The sequence below is a fragment of the Temnothorax nylanderi genome, unplaced genomic scaffold (assembly GCF_030848795.1).
Source record: "Temnothorax nylanderi isolate EJ_2023f unplaced genomic scaffold, tnyl_v1.0 TNYL_tig0362_pilon, whole genome shotgun sequence".
Lineage (NCBI taxonomy): Eukaryota > Metazoa > Arthropoda > Insecta > Hymenoptera > Formicidae > Temnothorax > Temnothorax nylanderi.
In genome coordinates, this window is record NW_027249424.1 from 117,013 (window position 1) to 132,370 (window position 15,358).

At 35.7% G+C, this 15,358-nt stretch overlaps 1 protein-coding gene across 3 annotated transcripts in view; it reads right to left on the minus strand.

Annotated features, from left to right (window-relative positions):
* The window catches only part of Ttll5 (Tubulin tyrosine ligase-like 5), a 102,115-nt gene extending 87,969 nt beyond the window's left edge, over positions 1-14,146 (minus strand). For 2 of the 3 annotated variants that reach the window (XM_071720674.1, XM_071720675.1), the window contains exons 1-2: positions 13,908-14,145; positions 1,007-1,183 (exon numbers count right to left, since the gene is read on the minus strand). In XM_071720674.1, coding sequence (XP_071576775.1) covers positions 1,007-1,176 — 170 coding nt within the window. In that variant the 5' untranslated portion in view covers positions 1,177-1,183; positions 13,908-14,145. Of the gene's footprint in view, positions 1-1,006; positions 1,184-13,907 lie in introns of all 3 variants that reach the window. The other variant, XM_071720673.1, reaches the window with a different exon arrangement.
* Between the last annotated feature and the right edge of the window lie 1,212 nt (positions 14,147-15,358).

Here is a 15,358-nt window from a genome sequence, read left to right on the forward strand (position 1 = left end):
TTCGCTCATTTAATATTTCTTTAACATTCAGTTTTAAATATCTTCGTAACTAATTTTTTACTGGAAAGATTTCATCATAATATCCACTTGCACTTAAATAAAGTATAAGATTTTGTTATTTATTTTTACCTCCCGTTGAAGATTAATTTATTAATCTTATAGATTTTTTTGCGAGAATTTTTAAAGATTATAGATAGATAAAAAGTTATAAATTTTTAAGCTGTATATCAAAGCTGAAAAAAAATATTCATATCACTATTAAACAATTTATAATGTGTTAACAAAAAAAATGCATAAAACAAGAGGTTGAATACAAAAGCTGCTGTAAGACAACGTAATTACTATGAAGGGATTATTATTTAAGGAAAATAAACCAACTAATACTCATTTCACGTTTATTCTTTATTTTTATCATCTATATTTATACACACAATGCATATGATTTCAAATCCGTTACTCTTTGCTTGTACTGGTTTTGCGGCTGTTTCTTGTTGCGGACCAATAATGGTCGCTACAATTGTATATGTGTAGGTATATATTATAATCACCATATATTTATATTTGTACAAAAATTGATGCGGAAGGGTATGTTTATGACACTACGCCTTATTAATATTTAAATATCAAATGTTAAATTGAAATTATTCAATTTCAACAATAAAGTTGTAAAGTTTGACCGTGTTTCTCATGGTAATCTCTATTATACATATTAATAAAAATACGATCCAAGTAATATAATTAAAAAAAAAACCATTCTGTAATTCAGATTAAAAAAGGGAAAAATAGGCATGTTCATCGAAGAAAAGTCAAAAAAATAAAAAAAATAAATATTATATAAAATATTTTTAAGACTCAAAAAATGATAGAAATTGATTAATATCAGCGATATACATATTTAAAACTTCATTACCATAAGAAATATTGAGTTGAACGATTTATCGAATAACTGTACGAAATTCGAGGGTTTTTAACGAACGTGTAGCATACGTAACACAATTAAACTCACTTTTCTGAATTATCAGATTTGTGGGATTTATGTACCAAGGCCTCCAATGCTTCCTCGCTTCTGTTAGATAACTGTGACATACCAGAAAGACTGGTAGAGGACATGAGTTCTTTCGAACGCTTTCCTTCCAATCTTTCTATTACATTCGTATACTTTTTTTGGGACATCATGATTTATCTGAAATAGAATAAAAGAACTATATGTAAAATTGTTGTACTATGTGAGTAAAAAAATGGCATATGAAAAATAACAAAACGAATACTGATGTATGTATATTGCCGGCTAAAAGTTTGAAAATTAATTTAAAATGTGTACTATATGAAATAAATCAAACTTATGCATTATAATTTAACATATTTTTATTATTTTATTCATTGTTTCATAACAAAAATAATATAAAATGTTTGAAAGTTCTTCACAAAATATTTTTAATAAGATAAAAAGAGTATTAGACATAATTTTTTTTGGTCAAGTAACTATACTTTTACATTTAATCACTTATTTTACTAATCTAAGTAATCTAGTTACAAGTTTATTTATTTTTTGAAGTGAAACTTCTTTAGGCACGGTAGTGAGTTCGATTCGCGACACGAAATCACGAATTTCGCGACACGAAAAGTGTAACGAAAATTCGACCAATAGGCGTTCGGCGTTGGCGAGAGGGCTCCTTCTTTTGGCACGGTAGTAAGTTCGATTTTGCGACACGAAAAAGCGACACGAATTTTGGGAAACGAAAAGTTTAACGAAAATTCGACCAACAGGTACGGCATTGGCGAGACGGGTAGAGCGAGGACTGCGTCTTCTTCTTTTGGCACGGTAGTAGGTTCAATTTTACGACACGACACGAAAAAACGACACGAATTTTTGGAAGCGAAAAGTGTATCGAAAATTCGACCAATAGGCGTACGGCATTGGCAAAAGAGCTCTTTCTTTTGGCACGGTAGTAAGTTCGATTTTGCGACACGAAACTCAAAAGTGTAACGAAAATTCGACCAATAGGCGTACGAAATAAAACTTCTTTGGCACGGTAGTAAGTTCGATTGTGCGACACGAAATAACGTCACGAAATAGTGTCAACAAAAATTCGACCAACAGGCGTACAAAGTGAAACTCATTTTGGATCGGTAAGTAAATTAGATTTTGCGACTCGAAAACGCGTCACGAAAATTCGATCAGGCGTACGGCACTGGCGAGACGGATATAGTGAGAACTGCGTGTAACTACATTTTCGAGTTACGCCCGCGGCTTGGAGTGACTTAATTCCGTTGTATTGTAGTAAGTTTCACTTCTAAAGCGTGTGGCGACCACGCGTTCATTTTTTTTTTTTTTTTTTTTTTTTTTTTTTTTTTTTAGAAGACTTCCACCAATCTTCTAAAGTAGTTTACAGTTCAGTTTTTGGAAAAAAGGCTTTATAACCGCAGTCCATTTTCTTGAAATTAAATAACGCTATGTTAACCACAATTGTGCTAAATATAGTGCCTATTTACTTTCAAATTAGAAAAAAATATTGAGCAAGGCATGAGTCGAACTTTTAAGTAGCATTGTAGCATTGTAGCATACACGCGTGCGTGCGTGTGTGCGTGTCCGGCCAACTAAGGCAAGACCGGGATGGGAACACTGGTGTATGTGAAGGAATAAAAACACACACACACACAGCAGAGAGGGTTTGGAGTCGTTAACTACCGCGGGAGTGACGAACCGTGGGGTCCTTATCTCTGCTGACACACACACACACACATACACACACACACACACACACACACACACACACACACACACTCGCACGCACGCACACACGCACAGGAACGCGCGTGCCCGTGTGAAGCCTTATCTTTCTTTTATTGTCGCCGTGGGCCCTAAAAATGTTCAAATGATCATAACTCTGCGAAAAAAAATCGTACAGACCTCGGCGACATCGCGTTGTTTTCGTCTCGGAAAGCCCTTTCGAACGAACCCTCACTCAACCCCACATGCCATTTAAGATTTTTTGGCTCCTCCCTACCCCCGTCCCCCGAGGGTGTGGAGGTGGGTGTTTTTATGGTTAATTAATAGACTTTGTGATCCCATTGTATCCCTATAAATTTCAATCCTATATTTCAAACCGTTTACAAATTATTTAGGTGGCCCCGAACTTTCGGAAGGCACGGTATATCTGGTTAAGATTTGGTTGGTTAGTTCTGGAGTTATAGAAATTTCGGTAAATTTGGCACAGACATACACACACACATACATATATACCGACATTTTTTTTTAGGCGATATTTCGACGTTTTACAACAATATGAACATATTGGCAGAAAAAACTAAAAAACCAATCTTTTCTTTGGTTTCTTCTACCCCTATTTCATATATAATTTTTTTAAATTTGGTTGACTAGATCCAACTTTATACGCAATTAAAGGTTCATATACGAATTTACGAAAACAAAGCTTCCTCCATGAGGAAGCAATAAAAACTTAGAACTTTATAATTAATGTCATATTGCTAGCACGTTATTTCTTGTACATTAATTTCTTTCTCTTGTAATTCCTTGTAATTCTTTTTGTAAACTATAGGTACTTAAGAAATGCACTATAAATTTTTACTTGTGATTACCGATACATAAAAAAGTGTGCAAATTAGAAACTTGCACATTGCTTCCTCATCATTACAGATCGCTACCATTGCTCCTATTTTATTTCGCTCACAAAGCTCCTCTTATGAGGAAGCTTGTATTTTATTCGATGCATAATTATTAGTATTTATTAGTTTGGCTTCCTCATAGAGGAAGCTTTATGAGCGAAATAAAATAGGAGCAATGATAGCGATCTGTAATGATAAGGAAGCAATGTGCAAGTTTCTAATTTGCACACTTTTTTTAATTTTAAATTTAATCTTTTTATGAATTGATAGAGGGTCAGCTTAGTAGCACAAGTGGGGTTTTACAATCGACGCAATGTCAAATCGATGTTGACTTTGGGAGTTTAGGCTACATGGACTTCGCATATGGACCTTTAATCGCGTATAAAGTTGGGTCTAATCAACCAAATCTTAAAGAATTATATATGAAATAGGGATAGAAAAGACGGAAGAACAGAATTATAAATAGCCCGATATCTCAAAATTGACGGAAGTTAGAGCAACCACGAACATTTCTCAAAAAATTCAAAATTTTATAAAGAAAGAACCCTTATACCGATTATCGCCGAATTCAATACCAACCTTCTTTTAATGATACTCTATATAAAATTACATGTATAACTTATACATGTAACTTTTGAAGCAAAAATCGGTAACTCCTTCACCGATCCTCGCAAAATTCAATACCTTCCCTTACTTGCCACACTTCTGTAGAATCATGTACTTGCCACACTGGGATGGAATCTACCCCAGCGACAAAAATTGTTATAACAAATAAGCTATTCAATATTTTAACTTGCCAAATTTTTTAGAACTTCTTAAGAGCTTATTTTTAAAAGTTATGTAGGTTATATAGCTAAAAATTAAAATTATGTATGATGAAAAAATTAAAATAGCAAAAAGTGTAATGCGTAATGCCACTGGCTTGAGGGGATAGTGGCATGCTCGAACTATTGACAGATGTCGCTATAGACCCGCTCCCCATAGGTTTAGGTACTTAAAATTAAGGGAATGGTCGTGGGGTTGATTTGCACCCCAGTGTGGCAAGTAAGGGTTAAATAATATTCTATCCATCAAATAACTTACACATTTTTTAAGCAGAAATCGGTAATCCTTTCACCGATCCTCGCCAAATTCAATAATTTGCATACTCTTTTCAATTTTAATTTAACCTTTTTATGAATTGATAGAGGGTCAGCTTAGCGAGCTAACACAAGTGCGGTTTTACAATCGACGCAATGTCAAATCGATGTTGACTTTGGGAGTTCAGGCTACATTAGCAAAAAATCGGTAATCCCTTCACCGATCCTTGCCAAATTCAATAACAACCTACTTTTGATAATACTGTACCCATAAAAAAATCGATATCTCCAAATTTGCGGAAATTAGGGCAATCACGTAGATTTTTTTAGACAGAAATCGGTATTGGGATTTGACATGGAGGCGGGCTTAACCAAATATGACGCAGAACGGCTAACACTTTCTCATATAAAGGGTCACTTTCTTCATTTTTAATGCATTTTTCCAGGCTTTGACACGATCAATTTTCTCTAAATTGCCAAATAAATGTTTGACATGTATGAACCACTCATTTTGGGGTTAGAAAAGCAATAAAATGGAACATTAAAGTTTTTGGAGCCTTATTTTCACAACTGCGAACTGAATAATTAATTCTGCTCGTAGATTTTCAACGCGGAGGATAAAATTCAACATCCATAATAATAAAAATACAACGCAAAGCCGGTACGACCGCACGCCAAGCCTGTACATATGTTAGGTACAATGCCACGAGATCTGTGAGCCCTGAGTACTTTCACTTTCGATCACCACCAGATGTCATGGCGACGAATGTCAGATCCCAATAACCCCTTCAACGATCCTCCTCAAATTCAATACCACACACAACCTTCCTTTAATGATACTCTATATAAAAGTACATGTATAACTTATACTTTTTAAGCAGAAATCGGTGATTCATCGCCATCGATCCTCGCCAAATTCAATACCAAACTTCCTTAAATGACTTTCTTTAATGATACTTTATATAAGATTACATATATAACTTATACACTTTTCAGGCAAAAATTGGTAACTTCTTTGCCAAAACTTTATCCATAAAAAAAAATTTAGCTTGATATCTCAAAATTTGCGGAAATTAGAGCAATTACGTAATTTTTTTAAACAGAAATCGGTAACCCTTTTATTATTAGCAATTTTTCTAATTCTATTATATTCTTTAATCTCTTCTACCCCTATTTCATATTTAATATTATCATATATAATTCTTGATATCTCAAAATTTGCGGAAATTAGAACAATCACGTAGATTTTTTTAAACAGAAATCGGTAACCCCTTTATTATTAGCAATTTTTCTAATTCTATTATATTCTTTAATCTCTTCTACCCCTATTTCATATATAATTCTTTAAGATTTGGTTAATCAGTTCTTAAGTTGTAGAAATTTCGATAAATTTGGCACATACATACATACACACACACATACGGACATTTTTTTGCGATTTTTCGACGTTTTCGAACATAAGGAACACATTGGCATTGAAAACTAGAAAAACAATTTTTTCTTCGGTCTTTTCTATCCCTATTTCATATATAATACTTTAAAATTTGGTTGATTAGACCTAAAGCTTTATACGCGATTAAAGGTCCATTACACGAGGTTTACAAAAACAAAGCTTCCTCTATGAGGAAGCAATTGCCATGGTTTTCAATTCCTGTAACGGCCAATTTCAATTGTAAATTACTAAGTTAATTGTGTGAAACAATAATGTGAATTGTGTGGAGCATATTTAACATAACCATGCTGTAAATAAACCATATACAGAGTTACACATGGTGTCATCAACGCTTTTCACTTCCGGTTTATTTCCATATCAAAAACGTCTAAGGTATTGTCCAGACAATCCTGTATGATTAATTAAGAAATACAAAATTATATTTTTATTGATTAATTTAATGATTTTATTTTTGTTATTGTCTGTTATTCCTTTTTTAAACTTTCTGTTTAATTTTTCACAAGCGTGACAAGCGCCTAAAGATATTAAACTGTAATCGTAACTCTTATAGATTATGACGTACGAGAGTCTATATGCGTTTGACCTAGAAATGCCTAAATCAGAAATGGGAGGAATTAATGGCGCCGAGTGTGCGTTCCTCTTTTTGCGATCGATCTCGTGATAACTTGAATGTTAAGCAACCATTAAGCTTTACATTCTATTCAATCAAAAATATTGTGGACCCGCTTTTTTCCCGAGATAATCCTTTACTCTCATGCATACTCAAAGTTCTCCGACCAATGTCGTGCGCGGGTGCATTTGCGTTTGCATGCAGTGCGTGTTTGCGTGTGTACAGAACGTCTAATAATAGGCGTGTTTGGTGAACAGATGAACACGAACATTCTTTATTACAAACTAAGTTTTAAAGCAATAAATCCAAATTTATCGGAAAGCTGCGAACGATGGAATTCAGATCATCTAGAAACAAAAATTCAAAGTAGAATGATCTAATTACATTTGGAATAATTTCCAACGTATTTATATATTTTTAACAATATGAGAAACATACAAATTTCCGTCTGGGTCAACTTGGGCCAAAAAAGTTTTCTTTCTTGCGCAAAGTTCGAAAAAAAGAGGCTAATTGTAAGTTGCGAGAGAGTAAACAGGCTCTCTCGCTAGCGCTTCGGATACAATTTACTGCGTGGCGCACAATAATTAATGTAACAGTAATATTTCATGTAGGTATTTTCTGTTTTAATATAATTAAAATCAATATATTCTACTGAAAGTTAAATTAATCGAATCTTAAAAATAAACAAGGGTCATTATTTTACCTAATAATTATCTATTTTTATATATCCTGGTAAAACATTTTTTATATAAAAATATATGTAAATATATATAAAATATCACTAAATATTTTCTATTTTTACTTGTATAAATCTTTATCCATATATGTAAGAAAAATAATAAGATAAATAATTAAAAAATAATTAGAAAAATAAATTGTTTTTTTTATAAAAAGTAAAATTGCGATTAAGTTATACAATATTTTTGTAATTATTAGGGGAGACCGGAGCGAATAAGTCGTCACCGGGGCGGAGTCGTCATTGCAATTATCTCGAAATCTGTATGTTGTGTGAACTCGCCATTAATACTGTAAACGCGGCTTATGGTGCCCACGTGACCAACGGAGTTTAGTGAGGTTATGTGCCATGTTTCTTATCGAGGCAAACGTGTTTTCGGAGGTCAAAAGTAAAATTTTTTGCGCGTCGAAAATTTGTAATATCTTAAATATATATTATTGTGTCTCCAAATCTCAAAGTAAGTGATTCTAAAGAGTAATGCATGCTGTGAACACGAATCCAGTAAAGTTTTTATATTTTTATTAATTTCTAATATTTTATGAGCGACCAAATTTGAAACTTGTGTCCGGGGCTAAGTCGTCACCAAGCCGTATCATGGAGGCTTCGGGCGAAAATCAAAGTCCAAGAAGCACCGGTCGGATTCCAGCGAGGACTTGGATAATATGTGCTGCGTGTGCTCAGAGATGACAGAATAAAGCTGACGAGAAACGTGCGAGCGTAGGGCACATAAGTGTGTGCGCTTTTCTTCTGTCACGTGACAATGTCGCGTCCACCGCCCAGACGGTAGCTTGGCCGAGGGGAAGGTCGGGTATGGCGCCTCGACGTGAGTGGGAAAGGGCTATTTGCGTTAATTACTTGTAAGTTAGATTTCGTAGGTACGATAGGTGGTGCCGGAGTGTGTGATTGGCGACGACACGAAAATGTAACGACCTGTGTCGCAACGAGGGAAGGAAGGACGCTTGGGGGACGCTGGACGGAGTAGTTGGCCGACGGGCGGGTTAGAGATCCTCAAGTAAGAGATTGGACACCGTCGACCGTCCGCCATATTGTTCAGGACACCTATGGCGCGCTTTCCAAAAATGTTTAAATCAATTTAGTATCTATATAGTTTATTAACGTACAGAAAATAAATTTAACTAAAAATTCATATATATGTTTATATTAATAGTTTAAAGAAAATCTGATTTTTGGAAAAATTTTAAAAGTCATTGCGATAGTAATTTTGCTCAGTACGAAAGGAACCGCAGGTTCGGACATTTGGTTCACGTACTCGGTCGAGCGGCCGGTGGTGCGAAGCTACCATCCGTGGGATTATGCCTGAACGCCTCTAAGGCCGTATCCTCTCTAGTCAAAGGTGGCAATGATATCTCTAGGAGTCTCGTGTTTAAACAGTAGCGCGGAATATATAACCACTATCAAAATTCTTTATCCTCCTATTTATATTTTTAAATTACAAGAATTAATGTATCGAGGCATAGTACAATAATCTATTCCTGTCAACACCCTAATGACGAAAGTCGTGAGCTCTTCTTTTTTCATGATTGTGCTTATGCCTTGAAAAATATAAATCAAGGTTTTTTAAAAAATGAAACAATAATTATCCCTGATGAAATTGTTACCATGTTTGATTTGCCAACTAATGTAGCCAGAGCAAAAGATTTAAATGAATTATGTACTTCTGAAGATCAAATAGATTATGGTCTAACAAGGGAACGGTCGGAAGTGTCCCTACCCGATTTGGATGCGCTTTGGATATGTTGTTAAGCATCAAAAAATATTAGACTCGTATTTTTTTTGCTGCTTATCTCGACGTTTATTGGTTGAAAAAACCCGATTTGGAACCTACCCGATTTGGATGCGCTTTGAATATGTTGTTGAGCATCAAAAAACATTAGACACGTGTTTTTTTTTTGCGGCGTATCTCGACGTTTAGGGGTTGAAACAACCCCTCGAAAATAACGGATTTTATAGTTTTTTGCGAATATCTTCGAACATGTAAGGCGTAACGATAAAAAATTTGTACGAAATGTTTATGGCTTTTTGTGCTCTTTACAATGGCGTAATCAGATTTTTCAAATTTGTCACATTTTTTAATTTAACTCCACCCTCACCTATTATTTTTGCCAAATATAACAATTTTTCCAACGCAAATTTAATAGCTTCAAATGCCAAATACATCCATGTATATTTTTATCTCAACATCTCGTATACTCGCAACCCGTCGCGTCGCGTAAAAGAGTCACGGTCGGTCTCGCTCCGCGTATACTTGGCACGAGACACTACCGTGTCTCTTGATTATGATACCATTATTAGATTTTTGGCAAGACGAGATGATATGTGGTATAGGCGTCGCGCTGTAGGTAGGTGTTGCGTTATTTCTGTTCAGTTGCGCCGTACGCTTAAAAATTTCCATTTCAACTCCGGGACAACCGAAAGCGCTGATGCGAAGGTCAGCACTAGGCACTGACAGCGAGGAGTTAACGCTATTTCGATAGCGACGAAAATAAATAAGCAGGAAGTCCGGAAGGTTAAATGGAGTAGGGGAAAGCCTTCGCGCGTTCTGAAGAAAGGCACGGACGGACGGCAGATAGATTTGAGTCGCTGAGCGAGAAGTACATAACGTAATTTGGAGAGAGAGAATCATAGGTGCGTGCGAGATATATAGATATAGAGAGATAGATCGGTCGAAAAGCCTTGCGGTAAAGTAACGAGGGAATGTTTTCGGACTATATGTATATTTATAAAAATAAAGGACTGTCGTTATATTGAATCACAAGATCGTACACATCTATATATCGAGTGCCATTTCTTATGGAATATCAAGGTGTCATGGAGTTCCTCGATAATCGATTGCAACTGTGAATATCGGAGGCATGCTTGGACTTTCCTCCCTAGGAAGGAAAGTGGTTACTTTCCGCCCACTATGCCGCCCTAGCGTGAAATTGGTCACTTTCGACCCTCTCTAGGCATGAAAGTCGAACTCCGAGACCTTTCATATCATTGTGTGTCGTGTCGACAAGATCGTCAAGTCTTCTCCCAGAGAGTATTCATTATGTACATGGCTCTGTATTCCACGTTATTCAGACCGAATGGTGAGTTTCCTAAGGAATCTTTTTAATATCTCAACATTAATTGAACAAATTTACAGATATGGATCAATTGGTCTATGTTTCTGATACTTTGAATCAGTAAACTCACCATACGGTACGGAGAACGTGTAACTTAATTTCTGTAACTGCCGCTGAAGATGGCTCAAAACTGAGCCGAAACGTACGGATCGATGTAATGTATCAAAACGACGAATAAATCAGTTATTTCTGATATTACGCACTGTGATCTGCGTCTGACCCTCATAGCCTTGACTTCTCCTATTTTAATCTCGAGGGTCCTCATATTACTTTATTTATTATTTTGACTTTTCTTTAATAAAATTTTATTATGTTCTTTGAAGGAGTATAAATTCTTCTTTCGAGTACATGATAAAGACTCTTTCTAAAATTTGTACATTTTAAGACTATTATCAAGAAAATATTCTTTCTTAAAGACAACCGTTACTTACTAACAGAAAAAAAGTAAATTGAGTAATCGCTTTTTTAAGCAGTACAATTGATATTTTACTGTGTATGCATGTACACACGTATGTACATAAGTACGCACAAAAAATTTTTCTATGTTGTTAGAAAATTTTATTTCTATTTAAAAAAGGCGAGAAACTATCATCGCTCAGGACGGGGGCCCGGCGTTACGCGCCGCTCGTGCCGCTTGAAGTAAACAACTGCCCGCGCGCCGACCGCGAAGCGGCCGCATCTCGCCGCGCGCTTGGATTTGGCTGTGGGCCGGGCCAATACGGCGATTTTTAATCATTAATAACTCATCAACTATTGCGAAAATTGCAAAATGGTACATGACTTTTCGACTCAGTTTGGCTCACTCTATCTAAATATGAAAAAAGTACCAAACATTCTGATACACCCTGTATAAACATAAAAATTATATTTTTATTATAATGATATTTGCTGTAAATATATTAATAAGCTACGCAGCTAAATGTGACAACACTGTACAATCCAAGAGGTTGGGAGGCCTGTTTTCACACACACGTACTTACACAAATCTAGTTAATGCTATATTGGAGGTTAGTGGAAAAGCTTGTTATTTTTCGAGTATACATGCTTTACGGACGGAGCAGCTGATTGCGGTGTTGTCACACTTCCATACTGCGCGCGCTGATAGTCCGATCCGTCAATAATTTCATTAATCTTTTTGCAATTTCTTCAAAACTATGTCGTAAATCATTTCAAATTTTGTTGCCATATTTTTGTTTGTTGATGATCTACTTGTGTGTAAAATATCACTATATTCGTTACATTTTTTAATGTTTTTTTTAACACTTTTCTCTGTAACGCCATAAGGTTACATGTTAATACTCGGATATTAAAAAATTGATAACTTTTTATCTAAATTGTGAATCGATCTGAAATGTGGCCCCGAACTTTGAAAGAGTATACAGAATATGATATTAAATTTTCATCAACTTCGTTACATTTTGCCTAACTATATAAAACATCCTTAAGGAAAGTCTTTCTTTTGTAGTTACGCACCATTATCTATTTATAAAAGAACAATCCATCATTGAAGTGTGGACACATTGCCCCATCAAAAATAGGACAGATAGCTCCGACCACGTTTTTCAGTCTTTAACATGTTGCCAATTTTATAGCGAATTCGGGCGCTTGCACTAGTGCACACTGAGTGCGCACTAAGGCTTGTTTTTAATCAATTGTTATATTTACAGATCATCTTAAATACTTCTTAGTCTATAAAATGATTTGTACAGCATCCATATAGATATTACAAATTGTTTTATTGGCTAAAAAGTTTTTAAATTTGTATTTAAGCGACTTTAAATATAAAAATAGATTATATAAACAAGCCTTAGTGGGCACTCAGTGTGCACTAGTGCAAGCGCCCGAATTCGCTATTAGATTATGCGGAATTGAGATTTGACGCTTCTCACACCTTATAACTATATATTAATTGATAATATTATGAACTGCTTACTTTAATTTAAGTTAAACTACTGTCGCACAGCAAATTTTTCGACCGTCGAAAAATGTGAATAATTGTTTTCGCTTTTCTTTTAACGTACATATAGGTATAGCGTCTGCGAGAAGCATCGCAAGGAAACAAACAACGTTTAAATCTCTTACGTAGAGCATTTCTAAACTATTTGTTACAATGGTAGAGACGTCTGTCTCTTAAAACTTCAGATAGCAGTACTGTGGACACAGCCCCCGTAGACAGATAGCCCACGTCTCCCCTATACATGTTTTTATGTAAAAAATTTTTACCAGGATAAAATAATTATTATTATACTATAAGTATAAATATATTTTTCGCGGCTTAATTAAGAAAATCTTAACACGTTCTATATATGTACATTTTTCAGTACATTTATATTCCGATGTGTTTATTAATATGCATTTACATTTGTTATTTATATATAAGTTATATTTGTATATCAAGTCGCATGGGATCAATGTGACAGTAAGTATAACGAATTACAGCCGTAATAAATATTTCTATAACATTTTAACATTAAAATAAAGCATAGTTTAATCATTTCTTTTCAATTTAAAAGTACCTTCTGTGAAAGACAGCCGTTTCAGCGTTCACGCTTTCTGATTTCGAGCTCATGCAATTATGCAATGCAAGAATTAATCAACGGCAAAAAAATCTCTTTCGAATTATTAGTAAAGTACTTAAAACTGTTTCGAGAAAGACAAATTTTTACGCTGCCTCCTTTGAAATTTAATCCGCTCGAAAAAGACTCTAAAAGTACTTTGCATGTATCTCGCTGAAAGGCGTGTAGATACATACGATTGAATTGGAAATAACATTAAAAAAGTGAAGAAATATAGTTGTATAAAATATACTCTTTTTGCAGTAACGAATACGTGGCGTTGATTTTGTAAAGTTTACCTTTATACGTGTCTTCTAAACGCGGACTAAAGTAGAAATTTTAAAAAAGAAATCGATGCGAGCGCAGTATCTACGTTAATATCACTCTCTCTCGCGTGTAAACCTCGAAAACCAAGATCGGTGAAGATAAGGAGTTTAACACGAAAGCAAGTTAAACATTTTTTTTTTTTAATTCATGACAGACTCGGTAATTATTATAAGATTTAAATATAGTATTTATGTACGCGGTAGTTTCAATGAAGAGGGTTGAAAAGTGAACCGTCTTTATAAGGCCTAAAATTGTTATGTCGAACTGTGTCCGTTAGCAACACTATCGAATTGGATATCGAAGCGCCTGTCACATTGATAGAATAGGGCTTGACGTATTCGACGCGTGTTTGTCAAAAATATTGAATAATCAGCAAGTGAATCGGGACTCACCGCGATTCGCTCGGATCGTGACTTATTGCCCATTGATTTTGTACCTGGTGAATCGACGACGCATCGCGAAAATCACTCTATTTTATCATAATCGCGGACGCAAGCCGGCACTAATCATAGCCATATCGTGGGAGAACGACTACCCAACTACCAGCGACTACTACTGCCTACTGCCCACTTCTGTCAATCGAATGTTAAATGCCCGCGTACAGTCTCTGACAAAAGTACTGGCACGGTTATGTGACCACTGAAAACATATAAAACTGATAGTATTTTCTACTGGTAAAACTAGTGCAGCACCAGCACAATGGCCGCGTTCAGCAGACACAACTGTTGAGTTCGTCTTATCAACACTCTACGTTGATTGATTGGTTCTAAAAGTAAGAGCCAATCACGTTCGACTGCTACTGAGCGGCTTGGGTAGCGATCATGTAACTTTTTCCCTAGAGCGGAAACGTGAAAAGTGAAAAGTTTCATGTAACTATCTCTTTCTATTAAGCCTTGTGTACACGATACTAGAAATCGGTCCGAGTTTCGGTTTAAAGCCTTGTGTACACGATACTAGAAATCGGTCCGAGTTTCGGTTTAAGCCAATCAACTTGCAGCTCTTACAGAAAAGCAGCAGTTTCATTGGCTTAAATCGAAACTCGGACCGATTTCTAGTATCGTGTATGTACACAAGGCTTAAGCCAATCAACTTGCAGCTCTTACAGAAAAGCAGCAGTATCATTGGCTTAAACCGAAACTCGGACCGATTTCTAGTATCGTGTACACAAGGCTTTAGCGTTGAATAGAAAGAGATAAACTTTTCACGTTCCGTCCTAGGGGAAAAGTTACATGATCGCTACCTTGGTCTGCTGAACGCGCCCAATATAACCTTGGTATAACCAGGGGGCCTATTACGTATCTTTTCACGGGGTAAAAATGCGAAAAGTGAACAGATTTACTAGATTTCGACCAATGAAATCGTAGATACTCTAGTGAATTCTCTCACTTTTCGCATTTTTACCTCGTGAAAAGATACGTAATAGGCCCCCAGGGTCATGTTCCAAAACTCAAGGTGCGATTTCACGATGACGCTCGACGCTGGATTCGAGCGTCAAAAAGCTAAACTGTGTTTAGCTTTGACACTCGACGCTCATTTCAGCCAATCCAGTGGTTAGGTTATATTTCGCGTCCCATTGAATCTATCACGTGACCAGATTTGACGCTCGAATCCAGCGTCGAGCGTCATCGTGAAATCGCACCTTCACTCTGGGTAACTAAAATCTATAGTTTACGTCACGTACACTATAGCATTTTAGTTAACTAGAGTGAGTTTTGGAACATGACCCAGGGGGTCGATTGTGTATCTTGAAACGAGGTGAAAATTAGGGTGCCATTACATGGAGCGCGGAAACGCGGAAACGCGGAAGCGCGGAAGACAAAATTTACTAGATTTCCGTCGATCG